The sequence below is a fragment of the Elephas maximus genome, chromosome 17 (genome assembly GCF_024166365.1).
Source record: "Elephas maximus indicus isolate mEleMax1 chromosome 17, mEleMax1 primary haplotype, whole genome shotgun sequence".
Lineage (NCBI taxonomy): Eukaryota > Metazoa > Chordata > Mammalia > Proboscidea > Elephantidae > Elephas > Elephas maximus.
This window is the reverse complement of record NC_064835.1, coordinates 83,280,410-83,300,403: the sequence shown is the minus strand read 5'-3', so window position 1 is coordinate 83,300,403 and position 19,994 is coordinate 83,280,410. Positions and strand designations below refer to the sequence as shown.

The window sequence follows — 19,994 nt, the reverse complement described above, 5'->3', positions numbered from 1 at the left end:
ATTATCTGAGAGTCTTTGGAAAAGAGAAGCTTTCCCTTAACAAGTGGGATATTTGGTTACACTGAACTACAGTTCTTACTGAAAGAATAGGGTAACTCCTTTATTAAACACCCCCTCCTCCATAAAATAAAAACCAAACGCAGTGTCATTGAGTCAATTCTGAGTCATAGTGACCCTGTAGGACAGGGTAGAGCCGTCCTATGGTGTTTCCAAGGCTGTAAATCTTTACGGAAGCAGAGCTGTTGGTGGGTTTGAACCGCTGACCTTCTGGTTACAGCCCAGCACTTAAACACAGCACCAACAGGGCTCTTTAGGAAAAGAGTAGAACTGCCCCCACAGAGTTTCCAAGGCTATAATCTTTATGGAAGCAGACTGGCACATCTTTATTCTGTGAACCACCAACCTTTCAATTAGCAGCCAAGCGCTTAACAACTGCGCCACCAGGGCTCCTTAACTGCTTTATTATCTCCCTTTAACTACCAGTTTTCAGAGTAAATAATTGATAAGTCAGTCATTGCCAATGGTGACAAAGAAAAAAATATTTTCTCTTTTTTCAATGTCATTGTGAGCTCCTGGCTTTTCATATATTTAGTTTTACTTATAATAGTTGTTATTTTTTAAATTAAGAGATTTATTGAGCTATAATTGATATACGGTAAATTTAAATATTCAAAGGGTAAAATCTGATCAGTTTTAACATTCGTATTGTTGTTGTTGTTAGGTGCCGTCGAGTTTCGGACTCATAGCGACCCTATGCACAACAGAACGAAACACTGCCTGGTCCTGAGCCATCCTTACAATCGTTGTTATGCTTGAGCTCATTGTTACAGCCACTGTGTCAATCCACCTCGTTGAGGGTCTTCCTCTTTTCCGCTGACCCTGTACTCTGCCAAGCATGATGTCCTTCTCCAGGGACTGATCCCTCCTGACAACATGTCCAAAGCATGGAAGACGCAGTTTCGCCATCCTTGCCTCTGAGGAGCATTCTGGCTGCACTTCTTTCAAAACAAATTTGTTTGTTCTTTTGGCAGTCCGTGGTATATTCAACATTCTTTGCCAACACCACAATTCAAAGGTGTCAACCCTTCTTCGGTCTTCCTTATTCATTGTCCAGCTTTCACACGCATATGATGTGATTGAAAATACCATGGCTTGGGTCAGGCGCACCTTAGCCTTCAGGGTGACATCTTTGCTCTTCAACACTTTGAAGAGGTCCTTTGCAGCAGATTTACCCAATGCAATGCATCTTTTGATTTCTTGACTGCTGCTTCCATGGCTGTTGATTGTGGATCCAAGTAAAATGAAATCCTTGACAACTTCAATCTTTTCTCCATTTATCATGATGTTGCTCATTGGTTCAGTTGTGAGGATTTTCGTTGTCTTTATGTTGAGGTGTAATCCATACTGAAGGCTGTGGTCTTTGATCTTCATTAGTAAGTGCTTCAAATCCTCTTCACCTTCAGCAAGCAAGGTTGTGTCATCTGCATAATGCAGGTTGTTAATGAGTCTTCCTCCAATCCTGATGCCCCGTTCTTCTTCATATAGTCCAGCTTCTCATATTATTTGCTCAGCATACAGATTGAATAGGTATGGTGAAAGAATACAATTCTGACACACACCTTTCCTGACTTTAAACCAATCAGTACCCCCTTGTTCTGTCTGAACAACTGCCTCTTGATCTATGTCAAGGTTCCTCATGAGCACAATTAAGTGTTCTGGAATTCCTATTCTTCGCAGTGTTATCCATAGTTTGTTATGATCCACACAGTCGAATGCCTTTGCATAGTCAATAAAACACAGGTAAACATCCTTCTGGTATTCTCCGCTTTCAGCCAGGATCCATCTGACATCAGCAATGATATCCCTGGTTCCACGTCCTCTTCTGAAACCAGCCTGAATTTCTGGCAGTTCCCTGTCGATATACTGCTGCAGCCATTTTGGAATGATCTTCAGCAAAATTTTGCTTGCGTGTGATATTAATGATATTGTTCTATAATTTCCACATTCAATTGGATCCCCTTTCTTGGGAATAGGCATAAATATGGATCTCTTCCAGTCAGTTGGCCAGGAAGCTGTCTTCCATATTTCTTGGCATGGACGAGTGAGCACCTCCAGCGCTGCATCTGTTTGTTGAAACATCTCAATTGATATTCCATCAATTCCTGGAGCCTTGTTTTTCACCAATGCCTTCAGAACAGCTTGGACTTCTTCCTTTGGTACCATCGGTTCCTGATCATATGCCACCTCTTGAAATGGCTGAATATCGACTAATTCTTTTTGGTATAATGACTGTGTGTATTCCTTCCATCTTCTTTTGATGCTTCCTGTGTCTTTTAATATTTTCCCCATGGAATCCTACACTATTGCAACTCGAGGCTTGGATTTTTTCTTCAGTTCTTTCATCTTGAGAAGTGCCGAGGGTGTTCTTCGCTTTTGGTTTTCCATCTCCAGCTCTTTGCACATGTCATTATAATACTTTGTCTTCTCGAGAGGCCCTTTGAAATCTTCTGTTCAGTTCTTTTACTTCATCAATTCTTCCTTTTGCTTTAGCTGCTTGACATTCAAGAGCAAGTTTCAGAGTCTTCTCTGACATTCATCTTGGTCTTTTCTTTCTTTCCTATCTTTTCACTGACCTCTTGCTTTCTTCATGGATGATGTCCTTGACGTCATTCTACAACTCATCTGGTCTTCGGTCACTAGTGTTCAAGCCGTCAAATCTATTCTTGAGATGGTCTCTAAATTCAGGTGGGATATACTCAAGGTCATATTTTGGCTCTTGTGGACTTGCTCTGATTTTCTTCAGTTTCAGCTTGAACTTGCATAGGAGCAATTGATGGTCTGTTCCACAGTCAGCCCCTGGCCTTGTTCTGACTGATGATATTGAGCTTTTCCATCATCTCTTTCCACAGGTGTAGTCAATTTGATTTCTGTGTGTTCTATCTGGTGAGGTCCATGTGTATAGTTGCTGTTTATGTTGGTGAAAGAAGGTATTTGCAAAGAAGAAGTCGTTGGTCTTGCAAAATTCTATCATTTGATCTCCGGCATTGTTTCTATCACCAAGGCCATATTTTCCAACTACTGGTCCTTCTTCTTTGTGTCCAACTTTCACATTCCCATGGCCAGTAATAATCAATGTATCTTGATTACATGTTCAATCAATTCCAGACTGCAGCAGCTGATAAAAATCTTCTATTTCTTCATCTTTGGCCCTAGTGGTTGGTGTATAAATTTGAATAATAGTCATATTAACTGGTCTTCCTTGTAGGCATATGGATATTATCCTATCACTGACAGTGTTGTACTTCAGGATAGATCTTGAAACGTTCTTTTTGACGATGAATGAAACACCATTCCTCTTCGAATTGTCATTCCCAGCATAGTAGACTATATGATTGTCTGATTCAAAATGGCCAATACCAGTCCATTTCAGCTCACTAATGCCTAGGATATCAGTGTTTATGCGTTCCATTTCATTTTTGACGCTTTCCAGTGTTTCTAGATTCATACTTCGTACATTCCAGGTTCCGATTATTAATGGATGTTTGCAGCTGTTTCTTCTCATTTTGAGTCGTGCCACATCAGCAAATGAAGGTCCCAAGAGCTTTACTCCATCCACGTCATAAAGGTCGACTCTACTTTGAGGAGGCAGCTCTTCCCCAGTCATCTTTTGAGTGCCTTCCAACCTGGGGGCTCATCTTCCAGCACTATATCAGACAATGTTCCACTGCTATTCATAAGGTTTTCACTGGCTAATGCTTTTCAGAAGTAGACTGCCAGGTCCTTCTTCCTAGTCTGTCTTAGTCTGGAAGCTCAGCTGAAACCTGTCCTCTGTGGGTGACCCTGCTGGTATCTGAATACCGGTGGCATAGCTTCCAGCATCACAGCAACACACAAACCCCCACAGTATGACAAACTGACAGACACGTGGGGGAACATTTGTATACAGCTGTGAAAGCACCACTTCAATCAAGATAACATAACTAACATTTCCTAAAGTTTCTGTAAGCCCCTTTTGTTATTGTCCCCTCTCAACTCTCCTTGCCTTACTGACCCTAACCCATGGTCTGCTTTATGGCATTATAGATTAGTTTGCATTTTCAATAATTTTATGTAAATAGAGTCATACAGTCTACATGCACTTAGGTCTGACTTTTTTCACTCAGCATCATTATATTGCAATTCCTTTATATTGTTGAGTGTGTCAACAGTTCATCCCTTTTTGTTGCTGGGAAAGCCTGGTGGCATAGTGGTTAAGTGCTGCAGCTGCTAACCAAGAGGTCGGCAGTTCGGATCCGCCAGGCGCTCCTTGGAAACTCTATGGGGCAGTTCTACTCTGTCTTGTAGGGTTGCTAGGAGTTGGAATTGACTCGACGGCAGTGGGTTTGGTTTTGGGGTTTTTTGGTTGCTGAGTAGCATTCCACTGTATGGCGATACCACAATCTGCTTGTCTATTCATCTGTTGCTGAACAGGTTGTTATTTTCCAGTTTGGGGTTGTTTCAAATAAAGCTGCTGTGAACATTTGTATACAATTCTTGTTATGAACATAGGCTTTTTTTTATCTCTTGGGTAAATACCAAGGCATGGAATGACTGGTTAATAGAGTAGGTATACATTCAACTTTTTAAGAAACTGGCAAGCTGTTTTCCAAGGTGGTTGTACCAGTTTACAGCCTCACCATCAGTGTCTGAGTAGCTGGTGCTTTCACACTCTGATGGACACTGAGGGGTTATTATTTTTTGATGCTCAACCCATCCAAATTTTGGCCACTCAACTGCTAATAAATTAAAACCTATTACATATTTTGGAGAGATGATCGTGGAAATTCTGTCTGTAATCTCTGAGAAGTGCACGGCAGATGAGGGTTTCAGATGACTGCCATATATCCTGATTTTTAAAGAGGATATTTTTATACAAACAAAAACTACACACAAAAAACAAAGTTACAGGCTCTGGAGACAATGGATGGAGATAAAGGCAGAGACAAAAAGAGAGACACTCCTGTTCCCCTCACCAATCTACCCACAGCAAGAAAACTGCCACACTAAATTGCACTCCTGAAAAATGTTGAATTGGCATTACACAGGACCATAAAACAAACAGGAATACATGCAGGTCCACCATGTATGTGAAACTAAATGGGCTCAGGGGCAAGGACAAGAAGGCAGGAGGGGACAGGAAACCTGGACTAATGGAAATGGGAAACTCGAGGTGAGAAGGGCCAAGTGTTGACACATCGCAGTGTTGACAACCAATGTCACAAAACAATATGTGTATTAATTGTTTACTGAGAAACTAATTTGCTCAGTAAAACTTCATCTAAAGCACACAAAAAAATGTTGAATTGGAAAATATGACAATAAATTGGCAGGAAAAAAGAGAGAAAAAATAAAACCATTACACAATCAGTCTAAATTCATGTAGTAGAATATAAACTGAGAGAGAGAGAAAACGGGGGGGATTATTTCAAAACAATTAAAGAAAATGTTTCAAAATGGAAGGCTATGAGTTTCCAGATTTAGAGGGCCCACAATTCACCCATTAAAGGAATGGAGAAATATCTTCAAAATTTGGGGGGAAAAAAATGATGTGCCACCCAGAAGTCTATATGCAGCCAAACAGTTATTCAAATATAAGGATGTAATAAAGAGATTTTCAGATATATAAGGCTTCCTGGTGGTGGAGTGGTTAAGAGTTCGACTGCTAACCAAAAGGGCAGCAGTTCAAATCCACCAGCTGCTCCTTAGAAACCCTACAGTGAAGTTCTACTCTGTTCTATAGGGTCATTATGAATCGGAACCAACTTGATGGCATCTAACACCAACAAGGCTTCAAGACACTTACCTCCCGTGTACTCTTCCTCAGGAGTCTATTGGAAGAGGTGCTTGTTCAAAAGGAAGGTTTTCACTAAAAAGAGGAAGGCTTGGGGTTAAAAAGGCTAGGGGATCCAAAGTAGGAAAGGGGTGAAAAAGATATCCAATTTGATGGTAAAGAGAAGTCCCAGGATGGCAATTGTGCATATGCCATATTTGAGCAGAAAAGCAAGCCTCAGTAGGACTGTCTTCAAAAGGAGAATATATTTTCTTAAGTGTTGAATGCATTGACAGGTGATTTAGGTTTCTGCTGGAGACTTTGGGAGTGAATTAATCATGTTGTTGTTAGGTACCATCCAGCTGGCTCCGGCTCATGATGATGACCCATATGTGACAGAACAAAATGTTGCCTGGTCCTGCACCATCTTCAAAATGTGGCTACGTTTGAACCCAGTGTTGTAGCCACTGTGTCAATCTATCTCACTGAAGGTCTCCTTCTTTTTTGCTGACCCTCTACTTTACCAAGCATGATGTCTTTCTCCAACTATTGGTCCTTCCTGATGACATGTTCTAAGTAAGCAAGAAGTCTTGCCATCTTCACTTCTAAGGAGCATTCCGGCTGTACTTCTTCCAAGACAGGTTTGTTCATTCTTCTCACATACCATGGTATATTCAATATTCTCCAACATCACAATTTGAATGCATCAATTCTTCTTTGGTCTTCTTTTTTCGTTGCCTAGCTTTCGCAGGCATATGAGGCAACTGAAAATATCATGGCTTATTCATCAAAGTGACATCTTTACTTTTTGACACTTTAAGTGTTTTGCAGCAGATTTATCCAAAATAATACACTGTTTGATTTCTTGACTGCTGCTTCTATGGGCATTGATTGTTGATCCAAAAAAACAAAAACACTGCCGTGGACTTAATTCTGACTCATAGCCATGCTGTAACACAAAGTAGAACTGTCCCCATAGGGTTTCCAAAGCTGTAGATCTTTTTATTTTATTTAAAAAAATTTTTTACTGTGCTTTAAGTGAAAGTTTACAAATCAAGTCAGTCTCTCACATAAAAACTTATATACACCTTGCTACATACTCCCAATTGCTCTCCCCCTAATGAGACATCCCTCTCCGTCCCTCCACTCTCTCTTTTCATGTCCATTTCACCAGCTTCTAACCCACTCTACCCTCTTATCTCCCCTCCATGCAGGAGATGCCAACACAGTCTCAAGAGTCCACCTGAGTTAAGAAGCTTACTCCTCACCAGCATCCCTCTCCAACCCATTGTCCAGTCCAATCCATGTCTGAAGAGTTGGCCAAAGCTGTAAATCTGTATGGAATCAGACTGCCACATCTTTCTTCTGCAGAGCAGCTGGTGGGTTCGAACTGCTGACCTTTTGGTTATCAGCTAAACTTTTTAACTACTGTACCACCAACACTTCACAATGTTGATCCAAGAAGAATGAAATCATGGACAACTTCAATTGCTTCCCTATTTATCACGATATTGTTTATTGGTCCAGTTGTAGGTATTTTCACTTTATGTTCAGGTGTAGACTTAATCATAGATATTGAGAAATTTGGAAACCCTGGTGGCATAGTGGTTAAGAGTTCGGCTTCTAACCAAAAGATCGGCAGTTCAAATCAACCAGGCACTCCTTGGAAACACTATGGGGAAGTTCTACTCTGTCCTATAGGGCCAGTATAGGTCGGAATCGACTCAGTGGCAATGGGTTTGGTTTGATTTATAGAGAAATATAAGCAAATAAAGAAAAGATAATTATTAACTTCAATGAAAACAAAGATTGGTAGGCGAAAAGAAATGTAGTTAGATTGTACTGTAAGGCTCAGCCATAAGTAATATTTACCTGGTCACAACGATGTAAACATTAAATATTGATTTAATAGAAAATTATGAAATACCTATACTTGGAGGCAAAGTAGAAGGAAATTGTGTGTGTGTGTGTTGTGTTGTAAGGGTAATAGAAGACAGCTAAATATACACTTCCCATTGTACGAAGTCAACGGATTATGTCTAAAACTTATGTTCAAGGGTTTCTTAGTGCATATAGTTTGCAATCAGCTATCTGGTAACTGAAAGGTTGGTGGTTTCAACCCATCCAGTGGCACTGAAGAAGAAAAGTTCTGGTTATCTGCTTCTGTAAAGATTACAGCCAAGAAAACCCTATGAAGCAGTTCTACTCTATAACACATGGGGTAACCATGAGCTGAAATCAACTCAGTGGACAAGCAAGGGCAACATGTTCGAAGACAAGCTTCTTCAAAAGGCAGGCTATATTTTGCCTTCTCATTAATCCCTATCCACATGCTGCAATATCTTTTACACTCATTGGTCCGCTGGGCCTGCCTTTCTGAATTGCCAAATCTGACGGAAAATTTTCAGTCTTTCTTCTGCTTGCCATCTCTGCTGTATTCAACTCTGTTGATCCTTCTTTTCTCCTTGAAACTTCTCTTAGATTATGTAAAACGGTCCTCATATATTCAGCTGTACATTGGGTAGTTCTGTCTAGAAATCTGTAATAGCACCTAAAACTCAACATATTCAAGCTGTACTTATTCTAGTTTCCCCAATCCTACACTTCCTGCTGCATTCTTCATCTTGGTTAATGAAACTATTTTCTACCTGGTGACCAAGCCAGGAAGTTGGGGGTCATCTGTATTGGTTACTGCCATATCTCGTCTTCAGCTAATACCCTGAACCTGTGTTTTCTCGGATAACCTCTTGGAAGTTGCCTTAAGTATGTATGGTGCTTACTATCTCTTGCAAAGATAGGTTTGTAGATATTGTGGTGGGAGCTGTGGAGGTTCTTTTCCAATTGCTGCAGTTTTTTCAGTAATCAGTTGAGAACGAATATGAGGGTGGAGATATGAAATGACAGGGAGAGCTATGAGTTTGTTCTCTGGGAGAATGGGATAGTGAATTAACTAGAGAAATAATCTAGTTTGGGTATGGTTCCAGGAAGCATTTAAGTTTCCTTTGGGTTATGGAGGAGTGAGACTGGCAAGTGTGGCTGTGTGTTTTGTCTAGCAGTAATGAGTTGTGTCTGTTCAAAGTGTGGAGTCCATGGAGACTTGTATAGTCCCAGCTACTTTGTATTTTTCAAATTAGTGTGATGAAGCAGGGGGTGGGGGTGCAAGTGAACTGAGGTCATACGCTTATATGACTAATAGAATTTAAGTTGGAAAATACAAGCATGGAGGAGACAGAGACAGATTAACCAGTAAGCATGGTATGTACTGGCTTACAGTAAGCAAGGCATAGATGTTGTGAAAACCAGTTGAAATTGTGCACTACAGATTGGTAAGTAAACACAATTAAGCCTGTGAGTACCTTGCTTATTATTCCTGGGAAGGGGTGATTGAAAATGTGGTGGAATCAATATAATATTCTTTTGTGACCAATGATTGTTGAAATTCCAGTATTTTGGGGTGGAAGCTAAAATACAGGTGGCGATTGTCAGGAAGTGGGATCTCAAAATGGAGATTATGGAGGCATGACAATTGTAAAAAAAAAAAAAATATAAGTAATGACAAATTTACTCTATGGCTATAGGGATGAATAGTTCAGATAAGGGTGGAGGACAAGACCTTTGGAAAAGAAGAAGTCAATTACTAACAATGCATAGACACCAGAAGAGAAACTGAATAACTAGGAGCTCCTAGAAATCAAATACGCTTATCCAAAGACTTCACTAAAAAAAAAAAAAAAAATAGTGCTATTGAGTCGTCCAAAGACTTCACTAGAAGAGTAAAAATACAACCTACAGACTGGGAAAAAAAAATTGTGGCTTTGACATATCCAATCAGTGTCTAATCTCTAAAATCTACATATACTGCAAAACCTCAACAACAAAAAGACAAATAACTCAGTTAAAAAATGGGCAAAGGATTTGAACAGGCACTTCACCAAAGAAGACATTCAGGCAGCTAACATACATGAGGAAATGCTTACAATCATTAGCCATTAGAGAAATGCAAATCAAAACTACAATGAGATACGACTTCACCCCAACAAGGCTGGCATTAATCCAAAAAACACAAAATAATAAATGTTGCAGAGGTTGTGGAGAGACTGGAACACTTATACATTGCTGGTGGGAGCGTAAAATGGTACAACCACTCTGGAAATCGATTTGGCACTTCCTTAAAAAGCTGGAAATAGAACTACCGTATGATCCAGCAATCCTACTTCTTAGACTACATCCTAGAGAAATAAGAGCCCTCACCATGAACAGATACATGCACACTCATGTTCATTGCAGCACTGTTCACAATACCAAAAAGAAGGAAACAACTTAGGCACCCATCAGCAGATGAATGGATAAACAAATTATGGTATATTCACAGGATGGAATACTATGCAACAATAAAGAACAACAGTGAATCTGTGAAACATAACACGGATGAATCTGGAAGGCATTATGTCGCAAAAGGACAAGTATAAGACCACTATTACAGCAACTCAAGAAAAGGTTTAAACACAGAAGAAAATATTCTTTGATGGTTACAAGGGTGGGGAGGGAGGGAAAGGTGTATTTACTAATTAGATAGTAGATAAGAATTATTTTAGGTGAAGGGAAGGACAACACACAATACAGGGGAAGTCAGCACAACTGGACTAAACCAAAAGATTAGAAGTTTCCTGAATACAACCAAACACTTCAAGGGACACAGTAGTAGGGACTGGGGCTTGGGGATCATGGTTTCAGGGGACATCTAGGTCAATTGGCATAACAAAGTTTATTAAGAAAATGTTCTACATCCCACTTTGATGAGTAGCATCTGGGGTCTTAAAAGCTAGCATGCAGCCATCTAAGATGCATCAATTGGTCCCAACCTACCTGGAGCAAAAGAGAATGAAGAGCACCAATGACATAAGGAAAATATGAGCCCAAGAAACAGAAAGGGCCATATAAACCAAAGACTCCATCAGCCTGAGACCAGAAGAACTAGGCGGTAGCTGGCTACCACCAATGACCGCCCTGACAGGGAACACAACAGAGAATCCCTGATGGATCAAGAGAAAAGTGGAGTGCAGAACTCAAATACTAGTAAAAAGACCAGACTCGATGGTCTGACTGAGACTAGAGGGACCCCAGAAGATACGGCCCCCAGACACTCTTACCCCAGAACTAAAACCATTCCCGAAGCCAACTCTTCAGACAAAAAATGAGACTGGACTATAAGACATAAAATGATACTGGTGAAGAATGTGCTTCTTGGCTCAAGTAGATACATGAGACTAAAGGGGCAGCTCCCGTCTGAAGGTGAGATGAGAAGGCAGACGGGAACAGGAGCTGGTTGAATGGACATGGGAAATACAAGATGGAGGGAAGTGTGCTGTCACATTGTAGGGAGAGCAGCTAGGGATACATAGCCGTGTGTGTATAAGTTTTTGTATGAGAGACTGACTTGAACTGTAAACTTTCACTTAAAGCACAATAAAAAAAAAAAAGAAGTCAAAGAACTAGAAGCCAGAGTGTTAGATGGCTCTATGTGTACATTTTAAAATGTGAATATTAAAATCACTGTGAATCAAAACAGGAGTAGTAGCGGTGAGAATAAGACTGAGTCAGGAGCGAAAATCTTCAGGGAATGAGGGGGAGTGAAACGGGGTGGGGTTTGTGGATGGGTAATAAGTAATATGAGGATATGAGATTCAAAGCTGGGGGTTTTTGAAAGGAGGGAGGTACAATGGCAGGAAGCAGCAACACAATGCGAATAGAACATTTACTCACCTCTAGGACCAGAGGTCCAAGGGTTCTGGGAGAGGAGGCATCCTCCATTTGAGAAGGATGTTAGAGAAACATGTTAGAGAAACACAGTCCTCAGGGAAGAGTCAAACTGCAGTTGTGGTAAAGAAGAGTAAGTGGAAGCAAGCCTAGGGAAGAGTTTGAAGATTTAAGAGATTATTAACTGTTTTTTTATACAAGGTTACAAAATTAAGGAAAATTTAGTGAGTTCCCTCTAGGCGCTATCCCTGAGTCTGCAGTTAGCTAAGAACCCCTCCCCTGTGTTTGGCTACGTATCTCTCCGCCTAGCATTTACCATACTGGAAACTATCTTCAGGAGCCCCTCTGCCTCCAACTGAACTGTTAACTTCTAATGGGCAAAAACTATCCCGTAATCATCTATGCAATGACAACTCCCAGCAGAAACCTAGTAAATGTTTGTTGGGTTGGGCTTATTACTTTGAATTGTCATTATTTATCTCTTTCTTTTAAAATGCAAGCTCATTGAAGGCAGAGACTCTATTTTATTTCTCCTTGTACTAAATTTCTGATCCAGTAGTAATAAACCCGTTGCTATCGAGTTGATTCTGACTCATAGTGACCCTAGAGGACAGGGTAGAACCATCCCTAGGGTTTCCAAGGAGTTCCTGGTGGATTCAAACTTCTGACCTTTTGGTTAGCAGCCATAGGTAGCTCTTAACCACTATGCCACCAGGGTTTCTGCATAGACACACATAAAATGGTTGGAAAAAGGAATTCACCAAAGGGACCCATTTTTATTTCACCCAGCAATACACTCTAAGTGAAATAGAATTTACTAAGCTCAATGGTAATACATGTTCAGCTGGGTGGCACAAGTTTGGTAGCTAAGCACTCAACTACCAACCAAAAGGTTAGTGGTTCAAACCTACCCAAAAGTACCTCGGAAGACAGGCCTGGCGATCTGCTTCCAAAGGGTCACAGCCTTGAAAGCCCTATGGAACAGTTCTACTCTGCATCACACGAGGTCACCATGAGTCAGAACTGACTCAACAGCAACTAACGATAGCAACAATCCCAAAACTTAGTGAGTTAAACTAAAGATTTATTAGATCTCAGAATCCTGCAACCTGGGCTCATCTGGGCGGTTCTGCTGCACATGGTGTCTGCTGGGGCTAGAACATCCAAGATGTTCTTCTCTTGCATGTCTGCAGCTGGGATGGTTGGAACAACTAGAATCTGGTTGGGCGGCTCTCTCCTCATGCCCTCACTATCTGGCTAGTTTGGGATTCCTTACAGTAAGGTAGTCTCAGGGTATTTGGCTTCTAACATGGTCTTTGGCTTCCAAAAGTGAGGAGATAGAAGCTAAAGACCTTTAAAAAACTCAGCCTAGAAGTGGCACAGTGTCATTTCCAGTGCATCCTATTGGTCGAAGCAAATCACAAAGCCAGCCTGTATTCAAGGAGAGGTAAAATAGATTCCATCTCTTTATCTGAGAAGCAGAATGCACAAACCTGGGGTAAGGAGGAGTCAGGAGGAATTGATGCCAGCCATATATGTAGAGACTATCTCCACAGGATAATCTGTGTCTTTTAAAATCCCATTTAAATCCTCCTGAAGTGGTCAAATTTCACATTAAGACATACCTCTCTAAATGACTTTAGGCTCAACTTCATGATCTGCATGAGGGTCTCTGAAACTTCATCCAGAGGGTGTTTCCCACACCCCAATATTCTTGAATGTTCAACTGAACAGTTCTTGAATCCCTGTGGTAAACAATGCCTTATTTTTGCCTTTGCTTCTATCTTATCCGAACCTCTCCTAAAACCTCTAGCTTTGGTGCCTCTTTTCTTACTACTGAGGCTGTTCCCACACGTGTCCAGATACCATGTGCCCAGAATATCACATGCCTGGAATGTTCTTTCAGCTCCTCCATCTTACCTCTCAGAATAAAAACCAGTTGCTGTTGAGTGAACTTCAACTCCGAGCAATCCCATGTGTGGCAGAGTAGAACTGTGCTCCCTAGCATTTTCGATAGCTTATTTTTTGGAAGCAGATGGCCAGGACTTTCTTAAAAGGCACCTCTGGATAGACTCAAACTTTCAAGCTTTCTGTTAGCAGTAGAGTTGTAAACTGTTTGCATTACCCAGGGATCCTCTCCTGCAATAGGCCTGAAAAAAAGTCAAGTCCTCTTGGACTTCTAGGCAGATTCACGAACCAGGGGTGGGTGCGTTTTTTGGCTCATTCCTGGCAATTCCTTTTATATCCTCCCACCCTCATCTCAGGTGAATACTTGCTTTTTTCCTTTCTCTCTAAGTGAACTCAGTCTTCATTTGTATTTTGTTATTTTAATTATGTATGGAAATAGACCTGGAGCTGTGCTGTGTTCAGATGTATGCATCAACCTTATCTCTATTAGAATGTGAGGTTCTTGAGGGGGGATGATATTTAGGCTCAACAAAGATGCTTTCTAGACAAAATTCCTTATGACCAGTGTGACCTCAAGAGTGTTCTAAGGTTCTTATTAAGTGATTTGAGTTACTTTCCAAAGAATCAGTGAAGCTCTTAATTATATGTTAAACTTATGAAAGTTTCTCTTGATGAATAGTTACCAAAAAACTCTTTGGTGATTTTAGACTTTAAGTTGATTTCTCTCATTGTATCAATAAATTATTGATTCATATAAAGGATGTTGGAGAGAGACTATTTTAATTTTCAGAATGAAACATTAATCATGAGAAAGGCTTTACCTTTCACCTTAAAGATTACACTTTTAGAGGTTAGTTTTACAAGAAGAAAAGAAAACAACAACAAAAAAGAAAACCACAGTTGCGAAATTGAGTTGAGTGCTAATATTCTTTACAGGAAATTCCTGTAAAGGAAACAGGCTTGCTCACTCTTTCAACTAAACCCAACCACAAGCCCCATCTAATCGAGTAGACTAGTAGAGAAAATTTTAGCTGCCTCATCTCAAGGCATTTCCTCTATTAATAAAGGTAGTTAATTGGATTTCCCTCTGTCTGACTGTGCCACTGAAGATGTCAGTGGTCACTTAGAAAATACCGAAGGTTTTTCTTTTTCTCTTCAGGTATATCTCATCATTTCCAAACTTGTGTGAGCTAAATCGCTGTTCTGTCTTCTCCAGGTACCTTTCTGAATGGGAGGAGGTTTAGTAGAACTCTCTGAAAATGGATACTCTCACTTGTTCTTCAGATCCAAAAGCTGGCAGTCATTGAAATAAGGACGAGAAGTTCCTTCCTCTTTTTTTATGTCTTAAGAAGAGGAAATAAAGGTAAGGCAATAGTACGTTCTTTCACTAGATTTCCTAAGCAGAAATTATAAGTTGCGGAAAGAGCTTAAATAAATTTTAAAAGGAATTGCCAACACAATTTATTTTCGTAGCATATTTTAGAATAACAAAGTCATGTACCAGATGTACTACTGATCTAGCTAGATCGACATCTCCGTCTAAATGGAGTCTTCCTTTTTTTTTCAAACTGCAACTATAGAATAAAGCTGTATATAATGTTTTGAGCATTTTGTGGGAAGGGTACTGATAATAAAGGGATTCAAGGTATTTGCTGAGTTAGAATGGCCGTATTACTTTGATCATAAGCTCTTCAAAGGCAAGAATTGCATACTTCATTTTCTGTAATCCCTAGGCCACGGGGCATAGAGCTACCTTGGACCATGTCAGAATAGAGTAATATTAGTTAAATTAAATTAAATACACCAGTCCAAATATTTATATGTATGTGTGTTCTCCATGTATCATCCAGACTGATCCTGTGGAAAATTGTAAAGTAACTTACGTTTATCTTTGACAATGAGCTTCCCCTCCCTGAGTCTCAGACCCTCTGTTGACACCTGCCTCCTTCGGCTACTTACTCTTTCCCTTCTCCCATCAAAAGCTTTGACTGGCAAAACTTTTAGTTCATTATTTTTCTCAGGGTAGTTGAAGGTGTAACCTTGTCTAACTGAAGGGGAAATCTTCATCTTCTGGCAAAGGAGTCATGGCTTTCAAAAAGCAGGCCTGGACAATGTTTTGGGGAAGGGCCAGTTGAGATTCTTGACGTCACCCTGTTAGGATTTTGTTGTTTCCTTCTCTGAGGGGGCAGCGTGTAGTGATGGAAAGATCAGAGACTTTGAGCTTCTATGAAGTTAGGTATGAATTAGTCTTGTACTACTTACCAGCTGTGTGATAACTATTAACAGCAGGGACCACTATTTCTAGCAATGTGAGCCTTGGTTTTCTCTTCTATAAAACAAAGAGGACAACACCCATTTTCCCAAAGTGACTGGAAAGTAAAGGAAACAATAGGTGTTCACTATATTCAGTGCCACTTGTCCATCATTTTACTCCCATGAACACAGCCTGGTTTGGCTTAAGTTGCCCAGCACTTAATAAATAATACACTTTGCACCATGCATGACTTTCTATGATTCACTGGAGCATTTTAGCAGTACCGGAATGAAAGGCATCACATAGATTTGAGATGGTAGATTTGAGGTAGAAGTTGGTAAACAACCCACACAGTGTGTTATCCCACATTAATGGAGCTTCCAGGATGGGCTTGTCCTTGGATTGTTTAGTTGCCAACAATGCTGTCAATAGATACTATAGTTCAATGTTAACCTCGGCTACCTTCTCACTCCCCGCACCAAGTAAACATGTTCAAATCTCTTCCATCTTTAACAAATGATCAAAGATAGGCCTTTCTAGATCTAGTGCTCTCTCTTGTCTTCACAGTGTGTCTTTTAGGAAGAGCAGTACTTCACAATTTTCTACATTGCCAACCCCTACTCCTCTTCACCAAGTAGGTTTCTGTCATGTCACCTCACGTTGCCAACCCTAAAGGATACTATTCAGTCCTTACTATGCCTGACTCCTTGGTAGCCTCTGACAGTAACATCTAGTCTCTCCTTAAAACTTTCTCTGCCTTAGTTGCCTCTGTGCTCTACCTCTGTTTCTTCCTTTTGGGTTTATCATTCATAATTTTCCATTGCTCTGACCCACCCTTAAATGCTGGTATTCCCCAGGTGACCTTGTCTGCCTTCTCCTCACAATCTACAATCATTCTTTGATAGTTTTAACTTCCTCCTGCATGCTACTGACTCCCATATCCTTCTCCAAGTCCTATCTCTACATATTTAGCTCTTGGAATGCTCCAACTAGATCCCCCAAAACACCTCAAGCTCAATGTTTCTACTACAGGAGATGATAATGAACTTACAAGCATTAAAATAACTCCCTTCTCCAGTATCTGAAAAGGCAATATCTCTTGTTAGAGACATGGTCCTTGTGTGCATGTCTGTGTGTGTGTGTTAGAAAATTGTTGGAGATGAAGAATTTTAGAAGATGAAAAAAGCCACTGGGAAGGAGGTATTTTTTACGAGAAAAATATGGAGATACTTGGAAAGAAACATCTTGGGAAAGCAGGAGGAGATGGCTCCAAGAATGGCCAGAGAGGGCATGAAGGAGTGAGGCGAAGTGCTTGCATGGATAGCTGGGTGTAGAGAGAGAGAGAGAGAATTTTACTGACTGGTTTGGTCAGATGCCTAAAAGACATTTTTAAAGGTGGTTTTTAGAGTATTTGACCATACTATATTCAGTGAGCCTCCCTCCCTTCCTTCCTTCCTTTCTTCTATCCCTTCCTTTTCTCTCTCTCTTTTTTTTTTCTTTTATCACTGGACTTTCAATCTTTCCTAATTGTTTCCTTTATTGCATTTTGTTGTAACAGTTTGTTTGCATGTCTGTGTTCTCTGCTCTCTGAAGGACTTTTGAGGACTCCACTTTGTACTCCACTGGTTTTGTACCCTCCTGAATCTCATTAAAGCAACTAATCCAGTAGGAGCGTTTAGAGGAATTTTTTAGCCAAAGTTCAGGGGAAATTACCTTATTCCTACAACCCTTAATGTAGAACATAGAGGCACAGTCAAAACTGTGCTATAGCAGTGTACTTTTATTTTCTGCTCAAAACAAAATTAAATAATCAAATATTACCCACCCAGTATCTTTATCTCTTTCTTTAGTGTGTTGCAAGTTCTGAGGGCTTCCCTATCAACAAGGTGGACAAAAGCACCAGTGACACAGCCCAGTTACTGATTCTCTCAAGAGAGGGAATCCTTTTCATATTTAAGAGGGTCGGCAATGATAGCACCTAGTGAGAAATTTCCCTTTTTTTTATTTGGGGCACAAAGGGGCAGGCCTCCTCTATTCTCTAACAATTATTACAAACTCATCAGCATGCAGACAGTCTCAAATGTTATAAATGAAATCTGTATCTCTAGTTTCCTTAACTGGGCAGCATCTGACATTTTCATTCACTTTGGGTCATCTTTTGAGGAAAACTTTCATTTAACTGTTTTCAAATTACTCATGGAGATATACATACCAGGTGAGAACATTAAAAAAGAGAGAGAGAGAATTTCATGATGGGAAATGTGCTCAGAAGACCATACTGTAGGGTGCATAGGTCCAAGGGATACCATAGGCTCATGGTGCTCTTCTTCCTTTTGAGGTACAAGAAATGACACATATTAGGAGATGTCTACATACCATTTAAAATCCCCACACAGACCACGGGCATGGGACGCCCTGTTTGGGTAGGACCTGCTCTCTCAAAGCTTCCTGTGTGGCTTGCGTTTTGATCACCGGTTCCTATTTCTCCATTTCTTGGTTTACAGAAATAAAGAGGATTCTCAAGGCAGAACTCTGAATCACAATGGCCTCTGCTTTTGCAACAGAACATACTTATTGAAGCCATGAAAGGACCAAGGGAGAATGATGCTTTATTTGGGCTGGATATTTCTTTGGCTTGTCTCAAGAGAGAGAATTAAAGGATTTAATATTTCAGGTAGGCATTTTCACTTTTCATGTTAAACTGTGAGTCTTGAGGTCAAAGTTTCAAGTGGCAGACAACCTGATATATCACCCACAGAGTATATTAACATGCAACATTACCTTCTTACTGTTAAATCGGGAGTAGAGGGAGAAATTACTGGGCTGAGAGTCTTTCAGCTGACACCGAGGACTGATGAACAATCGAGTTACCATAGCTGGGTGTTCAGTGGCAGCAGCTGAAGAGGAATAAACATTGGCTCAGCCATCTTTAACAGGAAACGTCTGTTGCTAATGTCAATGCTGTAGGCCACTTGGAGGGAGTTAGATCATGAGCTTCTTTTCCCTTACAAAATTGGAACAGTGAAGAAGACCCACAAAGAAAATTAATCTCTTGTTAAGTCAAGTCCTATCGTAGAGGTATGTCTGAATTTCATCTAATTCATTTCTATGCTGATTGGTTTGTTTGTGGTTTTCAGATTGCTCCACCAAAAAACTCATTTGGACGTATCATGCAAGGAGTGAGGAAGAATTTTTCTTATTTTGTGATTTGCCAGAGCTACAGAAATCCCATTTCTTCCACAGAAGTCAGATATCACCAACACAAGTCCCGGAACGTGTGCCCTGCAGTGGCAGTAAGGACATAGCCAATGTCCAATGGTACCTACAACCTCAAAATGGAGACCCACTACGGGAAATTACTAGAGATCATCCTCACATCAAGAGTGCCCTTCATTTTTCCACCATACGGATGAATGATGCTGGGTCATATATTTGTAGACCCAGGATTAGGTAAGTCCCAAATTCATTCCTGTATGAAAACATAATCCTTTATTATTGGGATACAATATCTATGTTTATTGGACTTTGTTAACTCTCCTAGAAGCACCCAGGATGATGCCTGTTGTATCAAGATGATCTTAGAAGTCAAGCCCAAGAGAAATACATCCTTCTCGGGCTTTGAACATAAGCATAAGCAATCCCTTCTTCTTGGTAGCATTGATCCAATTTATTGTCCCAGCCTCCACTGCCAGAGTGATACACAGTGTCCACAAGTGACCTGGTACCAGGTAAGAATGATTCTCTGAAATTGATATGAGTATGGTTTTTATGGTACCATCTTTACAGTGACTTCACAGCAATGTGGGTTTGAGAATCTGAGGTCTTGAATTCCCAAAGACTTGCCTCATGTCTGTGTACAAGGCCCTTTTCTTTAGCCACAGAGCCTGATATTTTAATTATTAGAATCATCTTTTGATCCATGTACCAATGCCAAAATAATTCCTAAAATTCAAGTCTATTACACATGTAGTAAGACATAAACTTACCAATATCTGCTAATGCAGAATGCTAGATGACAGGCAGTCCCCGGGTTACTAACGAGACGCGATCCTGAATGTGTCCTTAAGAAGTTGTAGCTAAGTCTTATTTAGCCTTACTTTAGCGCAAGAAGGTGTCCTGGCAGCGTAGTGATTAAGAGCTATGGCTGCTAGCCAAAAGGTAGGCAGTTTGAATCCACCAGCCACTCCTTGGAAATTCTGTGGAGCAGTTCTAGTCTGTCCTATGGCCTTCCCTATCAGTCGGAATCTACTTGATGGCAAAGAGTTT

At 40.4% G+C, this 19,994-nt stretch overlaps 1 protein-coding gene across 3 annotated transcripts in view; it reads left to right on the top strand.

Annotated features, from left to right (window-relative positions):
* Nucleotides 1–7,104: 7,104 nt before the first annotated feature.
* Nucleotides 7,105–19,994, top strand: part of IL18RAP (interleukin 18 receptor accessory protein) — a 41,694-nt gene continuing 28,804 nt past the window's right edge. The window contains exons 1-5 of one of the 3 annotated variants that reach the window (XM_049857018.1): nt 7,105–7,188; nt 14,691–14,837; nt 18,233–18,402; nt 18,866–19,178; nt 19,270–19,456. In XM_049857018.1, coding sequence (XP_049712975.1) covers nt 18,330–18,402; nt 18,866–19,178; nt 19,270–19,456 — 573 coding nt within the window. In that variant the 5' untranslated portion in view covers nt 7,105–7,188; nt 14,691–14,837; nt 18,233–18,329. The other 2 variants (XM_049857019.1, XM_049857020.1) reach the window with 2 other exon arrangements.